The sequence below is a fragment of the Oncorhynchus clarkii genome, chromosome 7, assembly GCF_045791955.1.
Source record: "Oncorhynchus clarkii lewisi isolate Uvic-CL-2024 chromosome 7, UVic_Ocla_1.0, whole genome shotgun sequence".
NCBI lineage: Eukaryota > Metazoa > Chordata > Actinopteri > Salmoniformes > Salmonidae > Oncorhynchus > Oncorhynchus clarkii.
In genome coordinates, this window is record NC_092153.1 from 10,695,985 (window position 1) to 10,720,871 (window position 24,887).

The window sequence follows — 24,887 nt, forward strand, 5'->3', positions numbered from 1 at the left end:
CTGTCGTTCTGCCCCTGAGCAAGGCAGTTAACCCACAGTTCTTAGGCCGTCATTGAAAATAAGAATGTGTTCTTAACTGACTTGCCTGATTAAACAAAGGTATAAAAAAAAAAATTAAATCATTAAAAAATCGGAATTCGGCGCCCAAAAATACCGATTTCCGATTGTTAAGAAGACTTGAAATCGTCCCTAATTAATCGGCCATTCCGATTAATCGGTCGACCTCTATTCTGGGGATTGGGAATCCATTCAGTGGTCATTTCAATGTTACAGAATGTATCGTTATGAACTCTCCCCAGTATTATACTTGACGTGAAGATTGTTGTTTGCTGTTCAGAACACTATAGAGGAGGGAATGTTCTGGTAAAATAATACCATTGTGGTGCACCTCATCATCATTAGCAGTAGAACATGCCATGTAAGGGCTCTTACCTCATATGGTGACTAACTAATTGTGTTCTGGCAGATTCCTCTTCACACCTTGGCCAAGCTGACAGGCAGCAAAGCAAAGTATGCTCATCGACAAACTATGTTTGTGGTTTCGTACCTAGCGTACGCAGCAACAGTAAAAACCATGTTCACAGTTCATACATAGACTACATCACAACAGTAAAACCATGTTCACAGTTCATACATAGACTACATCACAACAGTAAAACCATGTTTACAGTTCATACATAGACTACATCACAACAGTAAAACCATGTTCACAGTTCATACATAGACTACATCACAACAGTAAAACCATGTTCACAGTTCATACATAGACTACATCACAACAGTAAAACCATGTTCATACATAGACTACATCACAACAGTAAAAACCATGTTCACAGTTCATACATAGACTACATCACAACAGTAAAACCATCTTCATACATAGACTACATCACAACAGTAAAACCATGTTCATACATAGACTACATCACAACAGTAAAAACCATGTTCATACATAGACTACATCACAACAGTAAAACCATGTTCATACATAGACTACATCACAACAGTAAAAACATGTTCATACATAGACTACATCACAACAGTAAAAACCATGTTCACAGTTCATACATAGACTATATCACAACAGTAAAACCATGTTCATACATAGACTACATCACAACAGTAAAACCATGTTCATACATAGACTACATCACAACAGTAAAACCATGTTCACAGTTCATACATAGACTACATCACAACAGTAAAACCATGTTCATACATAGACTACATAACAACAGTAAAACCATGTTCATACATAGACTACATCACAACAGTAAAAACCATGTTCATACATAGACTACATAACAACAGTAAAACCATGTTCATACATAGACTACATCACAACAGTAAAACCATGTTCATACATAGACTACATCACAACAGTAAAACCATGTTCATACATAGACTGCATCACAACAGTAAAACCATGTTCATACATAGACTACATCACAACAGTAAAAACATGTTCATACATAGACTACATCACAACAGTAAAACCATGTTCATACATAGACTACATCACAACAGTAAAAACCATGTTCACAGTTCATACATAGACTACATCACAACAGTAAAACCATGTTCACAGTTCATACATAGACTACATCACAACAGTAAAACCATGTTCATACATAGACTACATCACAACAGTAAAAACATGTTCATACATAGACTACATCACAACAGTAAAACCATGTTCATACATAGACTACATCACAACAGTAAAAACCATGTTCACAGTTCATACATAGACTACATCACAACAGTAAAACCATGTTCATACATAGACTACATCACAACAGTAAAACCATGTTCATACATAGACTACATCACAACAGTAAAACCATGTTCATACATAGACTACATCACAACAGTAAAACCATGTTCATACATAGACTACATCACAACAGTAAAAACATGTTCACAGTTCATACATAGACTACATCACAACAGTAAAACCATGTTCATACATAGACTACATAACAACAGTAAAACCATGTTCACAGTTCATCATAGACTACATCACAACAGTAAAAACCATGTTCACAGTTCATACATAGACTACATCACAACAGTAAAACCATGTTCATACATAGACTACATCACAACAGTAAAAACCATGTTCATACATAGACTACATCACAACAGTAAAAACATGTTCATACATAGACTACATCACAACAGTAAAAACCATGTTCACAGTTCATACATAGACTACATCACAACAGTAAAACCATGTTCACAGTTCATCATAGACTACATCACAACAGTAAAACCCATGTTCACAGTTCATACATAGACTACATCACAACAGTAAAAACATGTTCATACATAGACTACATCACAACAGTAAAACCATGTTCATACATAGACTACATCACAACAGTAAAAACCATGTTCACAGTTCATACATAGACTACATCAGCAGTTCCATAACTGGTGCATAACTGGTGTTTTTGTTTTGTGCTCTTCTGAGAAGTTCAGAGATAATTCCAAAAACATCATCATCTCAAACCGTGCTTTCATTTGGCTTGCTTGAATAACTGGTACTTTCCAGCAAAGGTCTCTCTTTGCACATTCTTGTTAATTTTTGTTTACTTTATTGTTGGACTATTACATGATCTGGAGGGAGTGAAATGGGTGAGAGCTTCCAAAGGAAAGTAGGCTCTAAAAATAAAGTGTTACCAAGGTTTCTCTGAAAGTAGTGTACAAAGCCAGTATAGATGTGCCAAAGGGAGTGATCCAGCCTAGGATTGGAACCCTAGATTCTCCCAGTGAGAGGTTCTAAACAGAAGTATAGTTCTCTCACAGTATAGGTTTCCCAGCACTCCTACGTCCAACCATTACAGTCATGGAACAGGACAGCCTGTGTGACTGTCAAACCCAACAATGACCAGTAGCGTAGGCCCTCGGCAATGTTTACTCTCAAAACACACAGCTTTGTCAGGGAAGTGAGCGAACAACAGCCAGAGTTGATATGGAGACATGCCAGACGCTCCACTCCAGCCAGCTCTATTTCAGTCTCACACAAACACACACAGCACAGCAGAGAACACTGGGGCATATCTGAGCTCTCATGACAGTCAATCAAAGAGATTGTTAGATATTATCATACACTCACTGAGCACTCTGCAATCGTCAGGTTTGGCACTTTGGCTGTACACACTTAGAAAAAGGGTTCTTCGGCTGTCCCCATAGGAGAACCCTTTTTGGTTCCAGGTAGAACCCTTTTGGGTTCCATGTAGAACTCTCTGTGGAAATGGTTCTTCATGGAACCAAAAAGGGTTCTTCAAAGGGTTCTCCTATGGGGACAGCCAAAGACAGTGACCCGGGTTGAACTCTTTAGAGGTGTTGCGTAACCAGCTCCTTGTCGACCTGGATCCCAGCTGTGCCCTTTGTCTGTTTGAACAGCTCAAATGTTGCAAGACTAACTGTGAGTAATAGCTGCAATCCATTAGGGCCAAACAGGGCCTGATTGCTTTAGTGTCTACTGTGGCACAGTTTACTCATCAACAGAACCCTGATGAAGGTTTACGGAATTACACGCTATCCTCCTGGGACGAGTGCATTGTGATGGTGTAAGCAAACCCTCACTTACGGATATGGCTGCTCTCTGCTCTCGCCTGGAGCCCAGATCTCTGAGTTTAGATCTGTTCAAGCAGACTGCTGCTTGCGGCGATGACATCATCCCCGAATCATTCCGTGCCTTGCATGTGTACATATGCAGTCAAACAGCTATCCCTCTTACTCATAAACTGTCAGCCAGGCCACTAATACAACTGGTGATGTAATGAATGATTCAAGGCATTTTTCTTTTCATCCTCAGATCAAACACACAGAACAGAGATTGGCCTATGCCTATTAAGGATTTGTATTCACAATCACTTTTTCATCAAGGTGCATGTTTACCTTTCCCGGTACTATATAACGCAGAAAACGATAAATGACACAGTGAATGGAGCTTAAGACTGTCGGACCATTCATGGCTTCATCATTGTCATGAGTCAGTGATTTAACCAAACCACAATGATACAGAGCCTGGACGACTGAGCTTCGGGGCTGAATAAAACAAATCACTCCCTTCACACAGCTGTCTCCTGCCTCAACCCACCAACCCTTTACCCCACGGCTACACCCAACCCCACCCCAACCCATCTATCAATCTCCTTCCACTATGTTCCTTCCTGTTCCCCCTGCAGGTAAAAAACCATGCGTTCCCGTAGCAACAGCCTAGAGGACACAGCAAAGGCCAAGCTGGCTCAGCACCAGGCACGATCGCAGCGGCGGGCCACAGAACGTGAGGAGCCCCAGGGCAGGGGTGCAGGACGGGCCAGGCACAGGGAGCCCCCCGATGACACAGGCACTGTCCAGAGGAAGGAAAAGGAGGGCAGTGGCAGCAGTGGGAGTGGCAGTGCCAGCAGTAACAGTCGGAGGGAGAAGGCAGCAGGCGGGAAGACCAGGGACCTCTCCCGAGATGACCTTCTGTTCCTTCTCTCCATGCTAGAAGGAGAACTGCAGGTGAGGAGAGACTGTGGGACTGGCCAGGGTTTGGATGGTTTTGGGTTGTTTGGTGAGGAGAGACTAGGAGACTGGGCAAGGGTTTGGCTGGTTCTGGGTTATCTGGTGAGGAGAGGCAGATCACTTGGCTTCTTGGTAATACTAAACCATGGGTAGTCTAGCTATCATGCTCATAGAACTGTGTCCTCTTCTCTCTCCCTCTCTCTCTCCCCCCTACCACAGGCCAGAGACGAGGTGATCACGGTGTTGAAGGCTGAGAAGATTGACTTGGCCCTCTTGGAGGCCCAGTATGGGTTCGTCACCCCACAGAAGGTCCTTCAGGCCCTGCAGAGAGACACCGTCCAGAGCAAGGCTGAGAGCTTCCAGGAGGACATCTACGAGAGGCCCATGGCTGAGGTAGCACAGTCTCAACATTCAATACAGCAGCTCAGTAAAGTCTGGGGTCAGTGAAGTGTTGCACCCTGATAAGACGACTTGGAAGTGTTGAGACTTCAGCTACAGTAAATGGGCGGCAGGTAGCCTAGCGGTTAAGAGCGTTGGGCCAGTAACAGAAAGGTGGCTGGTTCGAATCCCCAAGCCGACTAGGTGAAAAATCTGTTGATGTGCCCGTGAGCAAGGCACTTAACCCTAATTGCTCCTGTAAGTCGCTGTGGATAAGAGTCTGCTAAAATGTATATGAAGTAGCTACTTTGTAGGTTCAAAGATCAATTTTTGTGTTTTTGTCTCATGACTGGACAATCACATTTGAAAATACATTAATACATCCGATATCACCTCACATAGAGGTGACAGGAAGTGTATTTGGAGTGGTCAGTAAACGCTCTGGTCTCTCCTAGCTGGACAAGCTGGTGGAGAAGCAGAGGGAGACCCACCGTCGCATGCTGGAGCAGCTGCTGCTGACTGAGCAGTCCCACAAGCGCGCCCTGTACAAGCTGGACGACGAGAAAAGGAACCATGGAGACTTCATGAGGAAGAGTGACGAGTTCACCAACCTGCTGGAGCAGGAACGAGAAAGGTCTGTTTCTTGCTCTGTTTCTCAACACTTAACAAACATACATGCGCAAAGGCAGGCAAACACGCATGTATGCACATATACACACACACACACGGATGCACGCACACACGCACACACACACACACACACACACACACACACACACACACACACACACACACACACACACACACACACACACACACACACACACACACACACACACACACACACACACACACACACACACACACACACACACACACAGAGCTGAGCACGCTCCTCAGAAAGGCTCCTCAAGGTGATGAATGAATGATCTTGAAATGAACACCTACATGCCAAAATCTTTATGGATGGTTTGTATTTACTGTTTTCACATAGAAAGGAGGGGCTTAAAACCAAACGCTTGATAAATAATTCAATACATCAGAATCAGGTTGCCTTTGATTGGTAATCCCCTTATAAATGACGTGGCTGTATTATAACCCAGGTTGTGTTGAGACATGTTGTCGTAAGACGACAGAGTGATGCATACTGCCAGAAGAAACTTTACTCATTGGCTTCCAAAGAACAATAACCCAACCCTGAATAGCTGCTATAGACAGACTCCTACTGATGTTTGTGTAGGCTAGATATTAGAGTAATACGTGTTCTTTACGGTTGGCTGGTATTTACCTGGAATTTAGAAGGACATTATGAATAGCAGACTGTAGTTACATACAGAGAAACACTTTCTTGAAGGTTCCCTGTTTTACACACGTTTAGCTTTCATCCAGGGTTCTGCAACTGTGATATTTGAACTGTAATATACTCTATGTATAATATTACAGCAAATGAATGGGCATGCCAAGGAGATGTCCAAAACAAACACTACATTACACTTTATACACATTAACAGACCATCGGACAGAGTAGAGAGTTCCCCTATTATAGACATTAATTGTGTCGTAACTCAAACATGACCCAGACTCATTTTGGTACTTAGAAAGTCGACCATAGTGTTCAGATCGGGTGTGTTGAAGTCAAACTCGATGACTTGGCCCAAAATTAAACTGCCTTTGCCCTTGTTATAAGCAACATCTCACTCTCTCTCTCTCTCTCTCTCTCTCTCTCTGCAAATACGTACTCTGTCAGATTCTCTGTGTCAATAGTAATGTCTTTATATGGCAATGTCAGTCAGTGCGAAGAGAAGTCAGAGAGATCTGGCTTAAGTGCATCCACCCTGACAGAGAACTTTCAAGCCCTAACAGGGAGTTCACCTTCTGACTGAGGCTATGCCTTCCTGTAGAGACATCTATCATTGTAAATCTGTGTAAAACGGACTAGACTGTACCATACAGGTATAGTATGACCTTCTCCCTCCATCTCTCCCTCCATCCATCTCTCCCTCTAGCCGCCCCTGCTGCCTCAGCCAGATTCATTCACACGTCCACCAAATCACTTCAGAGAGAGAGAGATTTGGCCATCAGCCCGGTCCAGAGTGAGGTGCCCTAATTATGATGACCGCATTATCAGAACCTCTCTGGGTTGGTCGGTGTGTTTGGCTTGGCTGCCACGGCCTGGGCCTGCAGCACTGGGCTCAGTCACGGTTCAGAGGAGTGTGTCAGGAAGTGTTGAAGTGCCATGATAAATATCCCTCCGTCCAGGGTTCACGTTAATTACTCTGTGAGAACAAGGTGAAAGATTTATACGTGAGAGAAAGAACACAATGGCCTAGGAGGAAAAGCGCATTAATCATACTGCATGTTCAACAAGATGTCAGGTCGCCATGGTAATGACTAAAGTTTGGCCATAGCTTTGTAGACTAGAGGACATCCAGATTTGGGTTTGAGTGAGTAAACTGTAAAGAAAGTAGAGCTGAAAGTTTTCTTCTACGTCTGCCTTCGTCATCTGTCTTCGCTCAGTGACCGGCTGGAGCAGAACTAGAGCAACAAGTGAAGTGCTTGGGGAACAAGTGTAGAGTAAAGGTGGGTGTCTCTGAGGTGTTGTTTTACCTCATCTAATCCCTGGTTGTTTGTCTAGACCAGTGGTTCCCAAATGTTTTATAGTCCCGTACCCCTTCAAACATTCAACCTCCAGCTGCGTACCCCCTCTAGCACCAGGGTCAGCGCACTCTCAAATGCTGTTTTTTGCCATAATTGTAAGCCTGCCACACACACACTATACAATGCATTTATTAAACATAAGAATGAGTGTGAGTTTTTGTCACAACCCGGCTGTGACAAAAATGTGCCTGTATTTCGTTTTCATGTTAGGGAGGGCCGAGAATCCACTCTCACATAGGTACGCAAAGGGCATCAGTGCCTTAACAGCGCAATTTTCCAAGGCAGGATACTCTGAGCGCTGCCAATCCAGAAATCTGGCGGTGGCTTCTGATTAAATAACATTTTCACAGAACCGCTTGGTGAAATTTCGATAGGACTCTCTTGTTCAGATATCGTTAAGTGGACTGGAGGCAGGGCATGAAAGGAATAACGAATCCAGTTTTATGTGTCATCCGTTTCGCGAAAGTACCTGCGTAATTGCTCACCCAACACACTCAAGTGCTTCGCTATATCACATTTGACATTGCCCGTTCATTTGCACACAAAAAATCATACAATGATGGAAATACATGTGTGTTGTCCATGTTAATGCAGACAGAGAAGCGCTCCAACTTCTTAATCATAGCCTCAATTTTGTCTCGCACATTGAATATAGTTGCAGAGAGTCCCTGTAATCCTAGATTCAGATCATTCAGGCGAGAAAAAAACATCCCCCAGATAGGCCAGTCGTGTGAGAAACTCGTCATCATGCAAGCAGTCAGACAAGTGAAAATTATGGTCAGTAAAGAAAACTTTAAGCTCTTCTCTCAATTAAAACAAATGTGTCAATACTTTGCTCCTTGGTAACCAGCTCACTTCTGTATGTTGTAAAAGCATGACATGGTCACTGCCCATATCATTGCTTAGTGCAAAAAATACACGAGAGTTCAGGGGCTTTGCTTTAACAAAGTTAACCATTTTCACTGTGTCCAAAACATCTTTCAAGCTGTCAGGTATTCCTTTGGCAGCAAGAGCCTCTCGGTGGATGCTGCAGTGTACCCAAGTGGTGTTGGGAGCAACTGCTTGCACGTCCGTTACCACTCCACTATGTCTCCCTGTCATGGCTTTTGCGCCATCAGTACAGATACCAACACATCTTGACCACTAAAGTCCATTTGATGTCACAAAGCTGTCCAGTAGCTTAAAATGTCGGCGCAAGAGTGAAGGTTTCATCGAGTTGTGAGATAGTACTTTTGCACATATAACACACTGTGGCTGAGGAAAGGCACTACTCCCAATATAAGTGAAACCCAAATCAATGTTGTTCTCATCATATTTGCGCCTCTTCGATAGTCCAATGTCCCTGTCTGTTGTTCTGTGCTTTCCCGGGTAAGGGGGCAGTAGCTCTTCGTCTGCATCAGATTCACAACTGTCAGTGTCCATGCTAGCTGGGCTAACAACAAATATAGAATTACTGATGCTACCATTGGATGTGCTCGTGGAAGCAAAACAGCTTGTGTCGTCAACAGGTGCAGGTGTAGTACTGCGGGTAGTAGTAGTACTACTAGTAGAGCTGGTATGTGTCTCTATGGACGTGGGCCTTACTTTTTTAACCATTTATCCATTTTCGAACAAACAGAATGAGCAGCAGCTACGTTTGGCTAAATATGGACCGTTAGTGGAATTCCCGCGAGAGACTAACGGTTAATGTGATTGGATGTTAATTATTTGACTTGGCTACCTGTATTTGGCATTGTGTTGTTATTTTGCTGAACACTAGATGGTTTAATTTTATTTGTGGCAGTGAAACGAGGTTACTCGGGTGAGAAAAAAACCTCAATCAAATGTATAGCCCTGTTGGAAATACAAATGGACTGTTTGAAAATGTGAAGAGTTTTCAATGATAATTGAATAAAAATGTGAAACACATTTGTATTTGGCCTAAACCCGGGGGCATTGCGCGGAACCCCCGTTTGGGAATACCTGGTCTAGACTATCCTCAGAAGATTGATTATTTTTACATGGCTGAATTCTGGGTAATTATGATATTATCCTATGCTGTTACAAACTATCAAATGTCTAGAGAGTAAGCAACCCTTAAGATTACTGAAGGGCTCTGTTCCATTAAGACTGTGTCATTTAGGCTCTTAATAAGTAGCATGTATGACGAACAGTGTTTATTCAAGCCAAACAAAATCACTAAATAAAGTTGGACCTGGACAAAGAAACATTAGAGTCACTTTCTCAAAGTAACTCTGAGTATTGGCATTCAACAGCCCACCAGCACGTACACAGACTGTCACGTGTGTTGCTTTCTTGTCTTGTGTTTACCATTTGGACCAAACATGGACATGAACCAGGGGGTAAAAAGGCTTCTTTGAACCATCATAAACCTTTTTGCTCAAAATGGAAACACATTCTCTTCGACTCTCTTGGATGTCTACAGCAAAAATAATTCCCCAAAGGATTTCAATAAATACTTTAACTGTAGTAGTCGTCCCATTTCAGGACCTGATACGTCGTGTGGCAGCTTCTGTTCTGAAGACAGCCATTCCCAAAGATAATCACAGGGGGCAGAAACAATAAACAGGAAAACCTCAGAACACACAGAATGTAGATGGACAAACCAATTATCACTGGTCTGAAGAGAGCGACAATAGCCTCTGTGATCTCAGCACTAAAGCTTGGCCATAGCTCACCCGTTTGAAGAGCACTGCGCAGCACCAGTTTTTCATTTCATGCCCGTTAATCCATTGTTGTATGATGCATTTTCGCTGGATGCAGTCATTTCCTTTCTGGACCCTGCTGGCAAGCAGCGAGTGTGATTACATACTACGAGGGCTATGTGTAGGGATTTAAGTACAGACAAGACACCAGAGCTCCCCTTCTCTCTTCTCTCTCTTCTCTCTCTCTCTCTCTCTCTCTCTCTCTCTCTCTCTTGCTCTCTCTCCCTCCATTTCTTCCTCTCTTTCTCATTGTCTCTTTCTCCCTCTTTATTTTGGCACTGAGCCTCCAACTGTTGGGTGACCCTTCCTGGTCCTGGAAAGCTCATGTAGCATGTTAATCTGGGAGTTAAGGGGGAGAGAGGGTTTGGGGGGGGGGTTGATAGAGGTCAAGCAGCCCCCTCTGATTAATTGGCTATCGAGCCATGTCCAGGCCTGAGGACCTCACTACAGTGTACAGTGTGTTTGTGTGTGGCAGTAGTGGGGTGTGAGAGCAGAGTAGCACTGAGCACTCTAACCATCAGCAGATGTTGCCTGAAACATGATTTCAACACGTGTGTAACATACGGCACCGAGGCACTTCAGCTCACTCTGTCTCTTTTGGGTTTGAAAGGTGAAAGGTTAATTTGGTTGACTAATATGTTAATATGCAAATCTGGATGTTTTTCTTTTCTTGTTAGTGGGCGACTATACCTTTAGACAGAAATGCTGTTTCTCATGAAAAAGTAGCACTCTGGTCATTGGTTTGACAGCATTGTAAGATGGATAGGTGTTCTCTCTCTACATCTCATCTCACACACAGGGGCTCAGTGTGCCGGTCCACTGACCCTGTCATGATTACATCATTCAGGTGCATCTGGAACATTCCACTGCCATTCCATCATTCCTTGTGATGCTTATTATTGCCCTGCATCCCAAATGGCACCCTGTTCCCTATGTAGGGTACTACTTTTGACCAGGACCGCATATTGGGCTCTGGTCAAAAGTAGTGCACTGTATAGGGAATAGGGTGCCATTTGGGACGCAGATCCTTCTCAGTTCTCGAAGATAGAACACTGTGGCGTTTTGATTTGCTTCCATTAATTCATTATAATGTATGAGCAGGAACAGCATACCTCTCTCAGTATGACTACACCTTCAGGGTAGGATCGACTACAAATGTCCAGGACTATGTTTTAAGAAGTTATCATCCAGCTGTTACTGGTACAGGCACAAGCAGGATCCCCTGTCACATCTTGACTATCTATTTTAGATGCTATTACTCTCTCATTAACTACTAGAGGCAGCAGAGTGATGAATCATCTGTTGCTGACCAATTAGATTAAAGCGCATCCAGCCAAGACTCTTAACAGTTGGTCATGACTTTAATAAAGGAATAGCACACCTGTATTGCCACGGCTCCCAGAATGCTTTGCTACACTTACGCATGCTGTACATTCCTGTTTGGAATTTCAGTGTAGGGCTGAAGGTATAGAGAAAACATGACAGAATGTTGGGACTTGCCAGCAAAATGTTTATCCCCAGCAAGGAATAAGATAAAAGAAACATGAAACCATCTTTAATTGGAATGTAAAAAATGTTATGATCGTTTATCTCTGCTTTTTGATGTGGAAAGAGTTGCAAACATAGAGGTCATGGACTTGGAAAGGAGAAGAGCAGAGACACACACACACTTGCAGTAAGCAAACTCTGTTTTCCATGTCTGAAGGGGAGACATTGTTTGAAATGTGTGTAGTAGTGTGCTCTAAGGCCCAACCACAGGAACTGTGGTGAGGTCCAGAATCATCACACAGCTTTGACATATTCACCAACTCCTTCTAAACATACAGATGACACAGACTCCCCTCGATGTGCTTTGTCCAAACAAAACGGGCTGGAACTCGGCTCCGGTTGTGTCAGTATGTCTTTGACCTTCCACTACTGGGAAATAGGGACTGAGGAAATTTTGGCTTAAGTGATTCAGCCAATATAACTCTGTGCATTCAGAATTTCTGCAAGTGTGAGAGTTGTGTCAGTGTCCTACGATTCATCCTTTGAAAAATCTCATTCACAAGAATACAGCTTTTTTCGTACGAAAAGACCATACCTACTAACCAGACTTGTTAGACGATTAGTGTAGTTAATGTGGTATGTTTTATGACTTCCTCTCTGAATACTTTCTTGTCTGAACTTGAAAAGCCTGTATATATGTTTTATGGCAGTTCACATGATACAGTGTGTATTCAGGTAGAAACGTATCCTCTTGAGGTGGCTCAAGCTACAAACTAAACTAAATATGGAACCTAAGGGGAAATCCACTTCTCTCTCTTCTTTTCAGTTCATTTGATCACCCTGTTGCAAACTTTTTTTTGCTGTACTTATAGTTATGGTGTGGTTTTCATATAAGCCCTTTTGGGCTTCATACCTCACCTGCACACCGTTTTTACCCGTTTTGTTTTATCTCTACTGTTTTGTCTTTCACTTCTTTTCTTTGGTGTGAATAAATCAAACCTAAAACCTAAACCAGGGGACGTTTAAAGAGGATTCTAAAGTTTGTAATTTCCACTTTGAAATTTCAGACTTGATTTTACCTTATGAAAAATGCATCAACCCCTACAAAAATGTAAATTTAATTATAATCCACATAATAATTCACATGTCCTGTTGCTGCAGGATTACGTTCCTGCTGTGAGAAACTGGTCAAATTAAGATCCCACACCTGTACACACTGTAATTGTGTCACACAGGCGTGGCCTTGGACCGATTGGAAAATGTGAGCTGCTTCCTGATTGTGACCTGACAGACTAGTCTGCCAACAGTCCCTCTTCCTCCTCTACTGCAAGATAGTGAGAGAATTGTCTAGCCATGGACGTGACAATGATGAGACCAACGCTTTGATCAGTGTGCTCCACTATGGTCTGCCTCTAATAGAACGGAAGCAGATCCCATCAGGTTACATATTGTGATGTTAGCCTGTTAAAAACCTTCAAAACTAATGGACACTTTTAGTGCACTGTACTCAATACACAAGCTCTATAATGATGGCCATATTTTTACCACAGTACAGTACCTAGCTATACCTCAACCAGTAATGTGTCTAGGAGGTGAACTATAACTAAAACCTTGGACATAATGATTAAAGGCCATTTTTACGACATGTAAGTGCTTTTCTCAGTGTGCAGAGCTGTCAGACGTTTCTCCGTTACCTCTGTAAATGTGTGGGCCTATTAGGTCCGGGAGCCGTCATTGTATGGCGTCGTGTGATTACATATCTCTGACAGAATGCAGTGATTAGCCTGGCAGACCACAGAGTACATACTCTACTCTCAGCTCCTATTTCCCCCCTGTGAGACAGAGAAAGAGAGAGAGTGTATTACTTTGGATGATTAAGCACATCAGTGCTTTGCATAATGAACGATGCCTCCCACTACTATCCTCCTGCATTTTGATGTACTGTATAAAACTATCCAACTTTCAGGGAATTTAAGCCCAGTTATGATTTGCCAAGTTTGTGTCACTGTCCCTTGTATAAATGGATTCCTCCCTTGCGTAAGTGTGTCCAGCTATTAGGGTTTCATTCCACTCCCCCAGAGGTATTCCAAAAAGTAAATGGAACTTTGAGAAGGAAATCTAGCAGTTAACACACCAGTAAGCCTGAAATGTCTTCCCCATGTTCTGCCTCCATTGAATCTGATGAGTAAAGACGAGTCTTCATTTACAACAGAGGAGCAAAAATGCCAGGAATTACATGTTGAGGATACTTTTACCAGAGATCTGATTTCTCTCTCTCTGTAGCAGTTGTTTGAGTGGATAGCCTACACAGTACCTCTTAAATTATGGCTGGCACGACACGGGTAAAGGAAGTTCTTTTCATATTGTCAGGCTGGAAGGAAGCGACTAACAGCTTGAAGGTTGTTTCGTCCCAAATGGCACCCCATTCCCTATATAGTGCACTAATTATGACCAGAGCCCTATGGACTCTGGTCCCAAGTATACCGCACTATAACGGGAAAAGGGTGCCATTTTGGACGTAGACATGAACATGACGTCTCTGAGGCTGGCAGCAGCAGCTGTGTCTGTCTGTACAATGTGCTGGAGCTGCTCATGCTCTCCCGCCAACATGGTGTCAAGATAGTGAGTGAATTATGGGGGAAAAGTGGCCCAGAGCTGCCAGTTGAAATCTCTTGTCGAGGTGAATGCATTCTCCATTCTCCGGGCCGGACGGCTCTCTCTCTGTCTGTCTGGCTGAATTGTGAAAACGTTTCATTCAAACTGGGATGTGGCAAACAAACATTCTTTGTGTTTTGATGGCATCTGCCCGTAATCACAGTGGCATTTCATGTAAATCTTTTTGGAGGAATTTTATTCGCAATCTTGTGTCATTCTGTGTTCTGTCATGTCAAATGACATTCAGCAGTCAGTAACAACACATGCCAAAAGAGACACAAACATGTTTTGTACAAGCCAGGGGGCTGGATCGCTCAGAACAAGGGGCTTCTCTCTGACATGACTTGACCCTGATGTAAGGTCTAATGGTTTATGTCAAGTGCTGTGTGTTGCTTAATTTTGATTGGTGCAGCGGTCTAAGGCACTGCTTGAGGCGTCACTACAGACACCCTAGTTCGATTCCAGGCTGTAACACAACCGACCGTGATTGGGAGTTCCATAGGGCGGCGCACAATTGGCTTAGAGTCGTCCGGGTTTGGCCGGTGTAGGCCATCATTGTAAATAAGAATTTGTTCTTAACGGACTTGCCCAGTTAAATACAAACAATGTAAAAATACAACTCTGTATTGTAACAAACACCAATGAATTCTAAACCATACCCCTACCTACATGTACAAATTACCTGGACTAACCTGTACACCCGCACATTGACCCTGTATATCATTATTGTTATTTTATTGTGTTACTTTTATTTCATTTTTTTACTTTAGTTTATTTTGTAAATATTTTCTTAACTCTATTTTCTTAAAACTGCATTGTTGGTTAAGGGCTTGTAAGTAAGTAAGCATTTTACGGTAAGGTCTACTACGTGTTGTATTCGGCGCATGTGACAAAATAAACTGTAATTTGATTTGTTTTACTTCAGATCATTGGACATACTTCTATTCCACAGATGTAAACGTGAGCATTCACCATATACAGTGCCTTGCGAAAGTATTCGGCCCCCTTGAACTTTGCGACCTTTTGCCACATTTCAGGCTTCAAACATAAAGATATAAAACTGTATTTTTTTGTGAAGAATCAACAACAAGTGGGACACAATCATGAAGTGGAACGACATTTATTGTATATTTCAAACTTTTTTAACAAATCAAAAACTGAAAAATTGGGCGTGCAAAATTATTCAGCCCCCTTAAGTTAATACTTTGTAGCGCCACCTTTTGCTGCGATTACAGCTGTAAGTCGCTTGGGGTATGTCTCTATTAGTTTTGCACATCGAGAGACTGAAATGTTTTCCCATTCCTCCTTGCAAAACAGCTCGAGCTCAGTGAGGTTGGATGGAGAGCATTTGTGAACAGCAGTTTTCAGTTCTTTCCACAGATTCTCGATTGGATTCAGGTCTGGACTTTGACTTGGCCATTCTAACACCTGGATATGTTTATTTTTGAACCATTCCATTGTAGATTTTGCTTTATGTTTTGGATCATTGTCTTGTTGGAAGACAAATCTCCATCCCAGTCTCAGGTCTTTTGTAGACTCCATCAGGTTTTCTTCCAGAATGGTCCTGTATTTGGCTCCATCCATCTTCCCATCTTCCCTGTCCCTGCTGAAGAAAAGCAGGCCCAAACCATGATGCTGCCACCACCATGTTTGACAGTGGGGATGGTGTGTTCAGCTGTGTTGCTTTTACGCCAAACATAACGTTTTGCATTGTTGCCAAAAAGTTCAATTTTGGTTTCATCTGACCAGAGCACCTTCTTCCACATGTTTGGTGTGTCTCCCAGGTGGCTTGTGGCAAACTTTAAACAACACTTTTTATGGATATCTTTAAGAAATGGCTTTCTTCTTGCCACTCTTCCATAAAGGCCAGATTTGTGCAATATACAACTGATTGTTGTCCTATGGACAGAGTCTCCCACCTCAGCTGTAGATCTCTGCAGTTCATCCAGAGTGATCATGGGCCTCTTGGCTGCATCTCTGTCTTCTCCTTGTATGAGCTGAAAGTTTAGAGGGACGGCCAGGTCTTGGTAGATTTGCAGTGGTCTGATACTCCTTCCATTTCAATATTATCGCTTGCACAGTGCTCCTTGGGATGTTTAAAGCTTGGGAATTATTTTTGTATCCAAATCCGGCTTTAAACTTCTTCACAACGGTATCTCGGACCTGCCTGGTGTGTTCCTTGTTCTTCATGATGCTCTCTGCGCTTTTAACGGACCTCTGAGACTATCACAGTGCAGGTGCATTTATACGGAGACTTGATTACACACAGGTGGATTGTATTTATCATCATTAGTCATTTAGGTCAACATTGGATCATTCAGAGATCCTCACTGAACTTCTGGAGAGAGTTTGCTGCACTGAAAGTAAAGGGGCTGAATAATTTTGCATGCCCAATTTTTCAGTTTTTGATTTGTTAAAAAAGTTTGAAATATCCAATAAATGTCGTTCCACTTCATGATTGTGTCCCACTTGTTGTTGATTCTTCACAAAAAAATACAGTTTTATATCTTTATGTTTGAAGCCTGAAATGTGGCAAAAGGTCGCAAAGTTCAAGGGGGCCGAATACTTTCGCAAGGCACTGTACCAGGAGCAACGTTCACCATATACCAGGAGCAACGCTCCAAGGCCATGTTGTGTTACGTCCTCAATGAGTCAGAGTTGGATTTGTATCTGCTATTATTCATGGGGCTCTCCCATCAACATGGAAGCTAATGTGGTGTACACACTTCCAACTTCTGTGTGTACACACAGTTTTATTAACTTTGTGTAAAATCTAAAGTCGACCTCATAACTCGCACAAAGAGTTAGGAAAATGCTAATTTTGAGGTGGTAACTGTTCATTTCTAACATTTATGGGGATGGAGGTTCAATTTACTTTTCCTTGATGGGAATTCGGCTGCTGACGCAGACTCGACACGGCCGCCATCAAGTTTGTTTACTTGTTTGGTGTGAATGCAGCCCTTTGTTAGAGGCAAGCTAGGTCAGTCTGCTAATAACTGTTATCTAACATGTCCCCACCCACCCTCACTAACACAGGGAATTTACAAGTGTCGACTTTCAAATGTAGCAAGTCCAAGAAGAATAGACTGTCTGAAACTGAGACAAGGGGTTGAGGTTGTGGTTACAATGGGACAGATGAATAGTTTGTGGTTAAAATGGGAGAGATTAATTCAAGGCCATATCCTGAAGCCTTGGGAGAACTTGTCGAGACTGACGGTGGTCGGATGTCAAGTCATGATATAGAAACCAAACTGTAAAACTAGACTTGGTGTTTGGCAGGAAACAATGAAGAGCTGTCACAGGGACCACCCTGTCCCAATGCATCTTGGGGGCTTTGATGAGATGTTTCAACCAGGGAAATAAGAAACTCTGTAGTGTCTGAAATGTCTCCCTCCTCTTCTCCTGGCCTGGCCCAATGCAGGTGTCTGTGAAGACTGATGAAGACCTTTTCCATTTATTCTAATGGTCATAGGAATGAAGACGATTGTGAAATCTGTCCATATTCAAAATGCCAAAACTGAAAAATGCAACACTTGCGATGGCAACACAACGACACACAATACAAGACAACCGGACTAATGTAAGTTGTTCACAAAAGCCACGTGGACAAGGTGTAAAAGCACTAAATTAAAACACGTTAACATTTTACAAGCCCACCAAGCTTCTTGGAGAACATTACAGAAACGTAATTCAAATCGTGTGAATACCCATGGCTCAACATAAAACAAAATCCAGGCTTTTTACGACAGGAATCCAGAGACTTGACCAGTTCTCAGTCAATTTGAACAAGAATACAGCAGGCCCAATGGCTGGAGCGGCTAATTATAGTAGTTTTTTAAGGCCACACAACTCGAAAGACTACTTCCATCAACTGCAGCACTATAGAAAAACAACATCCCCCCCAGAAACATAATCTAATTACAAAATGGTGGTTAGCAAATCCGTCCTTGGCACAACTGCTTTTGAGCAACCATTTCAAGTGAATAATCAAGTACCTGTTCTACCCTCAGCCATTCTATCTTTCTACATGAACGAATAAGCAACACACTGTGTGTGATTATCGTATTATGTCGGTGTTTGATGCAGATCTCATATTATTCTCTTGATGTTATGAGCGTTTCGGAGGGGTACAGTTTACCACAGGTTTAGAGAAACCTGAGAGGGCAGTTTGTGTAACAGTAAAGGATACAGCAACAGCACATGAGGCCAGGGGGAAGTGAACAGGATCAGATATCTACAGTACCATTAACTCCCCCCTTACTTTACTTTTCTCTCCCTCCACAGAAAAACATATTGGCAGACTGTATCAAGCAGCAAGAGCAAAGGGAGCCAATATCTGGAGATAAATGTGTGGGGGTCACCCCCCAGGTAATCCTCTGGTAATAAAAGAGGTGCCTTACGGAGAACTGGGGGGGGGGGCGGGAGTCTAGTGAGTTGAAGAGGCCATAGAGTTGGCTTAGTGAGAGAGTGAACTGGAGAGGATCAATGTCAGAGTGAGGAGGCTGAACACAAGTCAGGTTCTGACACTGTTAGTCTCTATCAGGGATGCTGCTGGTTGAAGTGGTGTTATCTCAAGGGGTTTACAGTCTTTGGTTACTTTTTGTATTTTTGTGTTTCTTGTATTCAATATTTCAGCCTGCCTCAAGTCATAAGAAAATGGTTCCAATCGACACAAAATGTAGGCCCGTAAACTGAAACGTAGAATACTATTGTAAAGTTTGTTGTTGCCATGTACCATAGATACTACAGTACTTCTGCAACTTGGGATCCAGATGTAGTTTTAACCATGGCAACAAGTTAGCACCACACATACCAAGACATTATCATCATATTTACAAGTGTAGGGTTAGACTGAGGACATTACACATCATTCCTCCTCCACCTGCTCCTCCCTGTTCTATATCCTCAGGATGACAGCAGGGAATGGTTTTTTTCAATACTCATAAACGTTCAGTATGTAGCTAGAGAGAAGGTAGGAACGATATGGACAAGCAAGCACATGATAATAAAACCCTGTGCATAAACACTGTGCCTGGATCTCTAATTTAATATAAGTATAGTATGACCTCATATTTTAAAGCACACTCATTGTTAAAACAAAGAACATAATGATCTCACGTTTCAAGCTCCCATGTATTACTGGCAGTTTTATGATTACCCAAAATAACAAAGACCAAATCTGATGTAGCTTTTAGGCTCTGTGACTGCCGATAAAATTTTGGCTCGGTTCCGTTTGGCACCGCCGCACCGTAGAAGTGTCCAAACTTGAACATCCTATTTGAAATTGTGGGTATCACTGTTTGTAGACAACGTGCATTAACTTAACTATGGTAACTCTGCTCGAGGCTCAATGGCTGACCTTTATATCAAACCTAAAAGTCTTCCTCTATACGTCTTCCTTCACACTTGGGAGGGGCCAGATGGCCTAGGCTGGGCTGGGCTGGGCTAGTTTGGCCACTCTACAATTCTCTCTCTCATCTCTCCAAGATTTCCCACTGTAGAGACCCCAAGGGCTCAGACAGATCCAAACCATCTGTTGTGTCTTGTCGCTGAGGTGAGAACACTCTTGGCCCAGACGATGACGGCATCAACATGGGCCGTGTGAGTTGTGAGTGCAAGGGAAGCTCTCATTTAATAAGTCAACACTAAGTATGTCAGCCAGTCCCTGACATGGGCCTGTAGTAGTGACGTCCACCATGTCTTGTTTATCAGGCCTACAGGCCTCATGCTGAGGAAAGCTTGATGAATTCAATGAGGGAGAGATAATGGCCGTGGTGATGGGGGTGTTTCAGACACTCAATGAGAGCTGAGCTGCCTGGACAGGAAGCAGCTAGACAATAGAGTGAACTCTCTCCAATTAACCAGGATCCCAAACCACAGCCCTCCTCCCATCCTCCTATCCCTCCTATCCCTCCTATCCTCCCATCCTCCCATCTCTCCTTCCTCTCATCCCTTATGGAAGCTCCAGGACGGGGGATGATGTCATTCTCAGTCAGACACAATGAGCCACAATCTCAACCTAAACACACACACATACACACACACACCACAGAAGAAATTTGTCATCTGCCGTCTAGAGTCTCTGCTAAGTAAATTCCAGTGTCACGCCTAAAGCCCCAATCACCATCATTTACATTCCTGGTCAACACAAAGACTCACTTCTTTATCTGTTGTCTAGGCCAGTGGGTTCAACCCAGAGCTTTAGCTAGCAGTTGGTTGGCTTGCTGTAACGGAAACCCTGACTAGCCAGCTGAATGATAAGGCAGGGTCTAGGGAGGATTAGGGAGTGGACAAGTCCTGTAATAAAGCATGTGAAGTGATGCTGTAGCGATCCCTTGGTTGTCATTGATGTGCCTTAATGTGCCATCAGAGGCCTATTCATGGGAAACAGCCCACAATCTGACCCCACCTTGTCGGGGTCATAACAGATGTACAGTAGAATAGGGTTGTTTTCTTGAGACCTGGCTCTCTCTTGGGTGTCTGATTAAAGTAATGCTGGTTACTTCTTCTGTAGAACAAGGCATGTTTAAATCTAATTATAGAATTGATTCCAGAGAAGAGAAAGAAAAGTGTCCCCACGGTCCAGGGTTGTTTTGAAATAGCTACACGATGAAGTTGTGTCACAGGGGGGCATATTTACTTCCTAAACTGGGACATAGCCTGTGGATTCTTCTCAAAATAATGAAACCATGGATTAGGAAACCATTTCCGCTGTATATAATCACTGAACACTGTTTATAGATGATGCGTGCAGAGGGAAATGACGGATATATCTATATTAAGAACAACTTTAGTGTCAGACTACAGCTGCAGCCCCAGTCGCTTGCGTTTAACAAGTGTTGCTTATGTTAGCTTTAATGTAACGCAGCTCCGGTGTTTTTCGACTTTGAAGTGCAGGTATGTTAATTGCACTAATCCTAGCCCTGTATTGTTTCAAGCTGGGACCTTGCTGTAAGGAACACTAGACACTTAGAACAGCAGTAGGGGTGGAAGGGAGTGGCTGTACAAGTTAAATAGCAGCTTCCCCTCCTTAGCACCTTTTCCCAAACCGTAAATAACAAAGGCAACCAGTGATTTAACGCTTAGCAACAGCATATTTGAGGTTTACTGAATTATCGTTCTACCTACAGTAGCTAGGCCTAGCATATCAGTCCAGGGTTCATGTTCATGGGGATAGGACAGCCAGGGAAAGACATTGAGGTTCAGGAGCAGGTCATCTCCATATATCAGACATATAGAAGTTTCCATCTGGAGCGTATGAAAGATGACTGGAATACAAGTCTCTGGAGTGATACATGACTACTATTAAATAATGCAGGTTGATACACAACATATAAGTTTATGATCAGAGCCTTTATACCATGTGTATGGTAGCAGGTGCTGGTCCAGAGTCTGATCTACAGTGCCTTCGGAAAGTACACAAACTCCTTGACTCTTTCCACATTTTGTTGTGTTACAGCCTGTATTTAAAGTGGATTACATTTAGGTTTTCTGGTAATTTGCATACACACAATACAATTTTTTTTGAAACAAATTAATTCAACATGAAAAGCTGAAATGTCTTGAGTCAATAAGTTTTCAAGCCTAAATGACAAGCCTAAATAAGTTCAGGGGTAAAAACGTTCTTAACAAGTCACATAAGTTGCATGGACTCACTCTGTGTGCTATAATTGTGTTTAACATGATTTTGGAATGACTACTTCATCTCTACTCCACACATACAATTATCTGTAAGGTCCCTCAGTGAAGCAGTGAATTTCAAACACAGATTCAACCACAAAGACCAGGGAGGTTTTCATGAATAAAGGCACCTATTGGTAGATGGGTAAAAAAACAATAGACATTGAATATCCCTTTGAGCATGGTGAAGTTATTAATTACACTGTGTATGGTGTATCAATGCACTCAGTCACTACAAATATACCTTCCTACCTCAGTTCACGGAGAAGTAGGAAACCACTCAGGGATTCTACCATGAGGCCAATGTTGACTTTAAAACAGTTACAGTTTAGTGGCTGTGATAGGAGAACACTGAGGATGGATCAACAACATTGTAGTTACTCCACAATACTAACCTAAATGACAGAGTGAAAAGAAGGAAGCCTGTACAAAATAAGAAGGCAACAAGGCACTAAAGTAAAACTGCAAACATTTTGGCAAAGAAATTAACTTTATGTCCTGAATACAAAGCCTTATGTTTGGGGCAAATCCAGCACAACACATCACTGAGTACCACTCTTCATATTTTCAAGCATGATGTTGGCTGCATCATGTTATGGGTATGCTTGACATCGGCAAGGACTAAGGTGTTTTTTAGGATAAAAAGAAACAGAATAAAGCTAAGCAAAGGCAAAATCCTAGAGGAAAACCTGGTTTAGTCTGCTTTCCATCAGACACTGACAGACAAATTCACATTTAAGCAGGACAATAACCTAAAACAAACGGCCAAATATACACTGGAGTTGCTTACGCAGACGACATTGAATGTTCCTGAGTGGCCTAGTTTTAACTTAAATCAACTTGAAAATCTATGGCAAGACTTACAATTGGCTGTCTAGCAATGATCAACAACCAACAGAGCTTGAAGAATTAGAAACATAATAATGTGTAAATATTGTGCAATCCAAGGTGTGCAAAACTCTTAGAGACTTACCCAGAAAGACTCATGGCTGTAATTGCTGCCAAAGATGATTCTAACATGTATTGAGTACTTACAGTACTATACTTTATTTTGACTATAATAGTGAAGACATCAAAACTATGAAATAACATATAGATTTATGTAGTAACCAAAAAAGTGTTAAACAAAAAAATATATATTTTAGATTATTCCACCCTTTGCCTTTCACCCTTTGCCTTGATGACAGCTTTGCACACTCTTGGAATTATCTCAACCAGCTTCACATGGATTGCTTTTCCAACGGTCTTGAAGGAGTTCCCACATATGCTGAGCACTTGTTGGCTGCTTTTCCTTCACTCTGCGGTCCAACGCAATTGGGTTGAGGTCGGGTGATTGTGGAGGCCAGGTCATCTGATGCAGCACTCCATCACTCTCCTTCTTGGTCAAATAGCTCTTACACAGCCTGGAGGTGTGTTGGGTCATAGTCCTATTGAAAAACAAATGATAGTCCCACTAAGCGCAAACCAGATGGGATGGTGTATCGCTGCAGAATGCTGTGGTAGCCATGCTGGTTAAGTGTGCCTTGAACTCTAAATAAATTCCAGTGTCACCAGCAAAGCACCATCACACCTCTTCCTCCATGCTTCACGGTGAGAACCACACATGCGGAGATCATCCGTTGACCTACTCTGCATCTCACAAAGACATGGCAGTTGGAATCAAAAATCTCAAATTTGGACTCATCAGACCAAAGCACAGATTTCCACCAGTCTAATGTCCATTGCTTGTGTTTCTTGGCTCAAGCAAGTCTCTTCCTCTTAGTAGTGTCCTTTAGTAGTGGTTTCTTTGCAGCAATTCGACCATGAAGGCCTGATTCACACAGTCTCCTCTGAACAGTTGATGTTGAGATGTGTCTGTTACTGGAACTCTGTGAAGCATTTATTTGGGCTGTAATTTCTGAGGCTGGTAACTCTAATGAACTTATCCTCTACAGCAGAGGAAACTCTGGGTCTTCCTTTCCTGTGGCAGTCCTCATGAGAGCCAGTTTCATCATAGTGCTTTATAGTTGTTATGACTGCATTGGAAGAAACTTTCAAAGTTCTTGAAATTTTCAGCATTGACTGACATTCATGTCTTGAAGTAATGATGGACTGTCGTTTCTCTTTGCTTATTTTAGCTGTTCTTGCCATAATGTGGACTTGGTATTTTACCAAATAGGACTATCTTCTGTATGCCACCCCTATCTTATCACAACACAACTGATTGGCACAAACGCATTAAGAAGGAAAGAAATTCCACAAATTAACTTTTAACGAGGCACACCAGTTAATTGAAATGCATTCCAGGTGACTACCTCATGAAGCTGGTTGAGAGAAGTGTGCAAAGCTGTCATCAAGGCAAAGGGTGGCTACTTTGAAGAATCTCAAATATAAAATATATTTTCATTTGTTTAACAGTGTTTTGATTACTACATGATTCCATGTGTGTTATTTCATAGAAAATATGTGCATAAATGTCAAAAAACATGTTTTCACTTTGCCAATGGGGTGTGTAGATGGGTGATATATATATATATATATTAATTTAAAAAATATATATATATATATATATATATTTTTTTTTTTTAAATTTTAAAATACATTTTGAATTCAGACTAACACAACAAAATGTGGAATTAGTCAATGGGTATGAATACTTTCTGAAGGAACTGTATTTCATGCTCTTTATTGTTAAGGTTGGGATTTAGGGTTGTGTAATCTGATCCTAGATCTGTGATAACCTGAGACTCCTGATAATCCAGGAGGATATGGCCAAGGATTAATAATAGATATTTAAATGTTTATCCATTATTTAACTAGGCA

At 42.2% G+C, this 24,887-nt stretch overlaps 1 protein-coding gene across 1 annotated transcript in view; it reads left to right on the forward strand.

The window, feature by feature from the left end:
• Positions 1 to 24,887, forward strand: part of LOC139412863 (filamin A-interacting protein 1-like) — a 69,832-nt gene that overhangs the window by 27,952 nt on the left and 16,993 nt on the right. The window contains exons 2-4 of the mRNA XM_071159644.1: positions 4,200 to 4,518; positions 4,741 to 4,914; positions 5,355 to 5,533. Of these exons, the coding sequence (XP_071015745.1) occupies positions 4,210 to 4,518; positions 4,741 to 4,914; positions 5,355 to 5,533 (662 nt within the window). The 5' untranslated portion in view covers positions 4,200 to 4,209. The remainder of the gene's footprint in view (positions 1 to 4,199; positions 4,519 to 4,740; positions 4,915 to 5,354; positions 5,534 to 24,887) is intronic.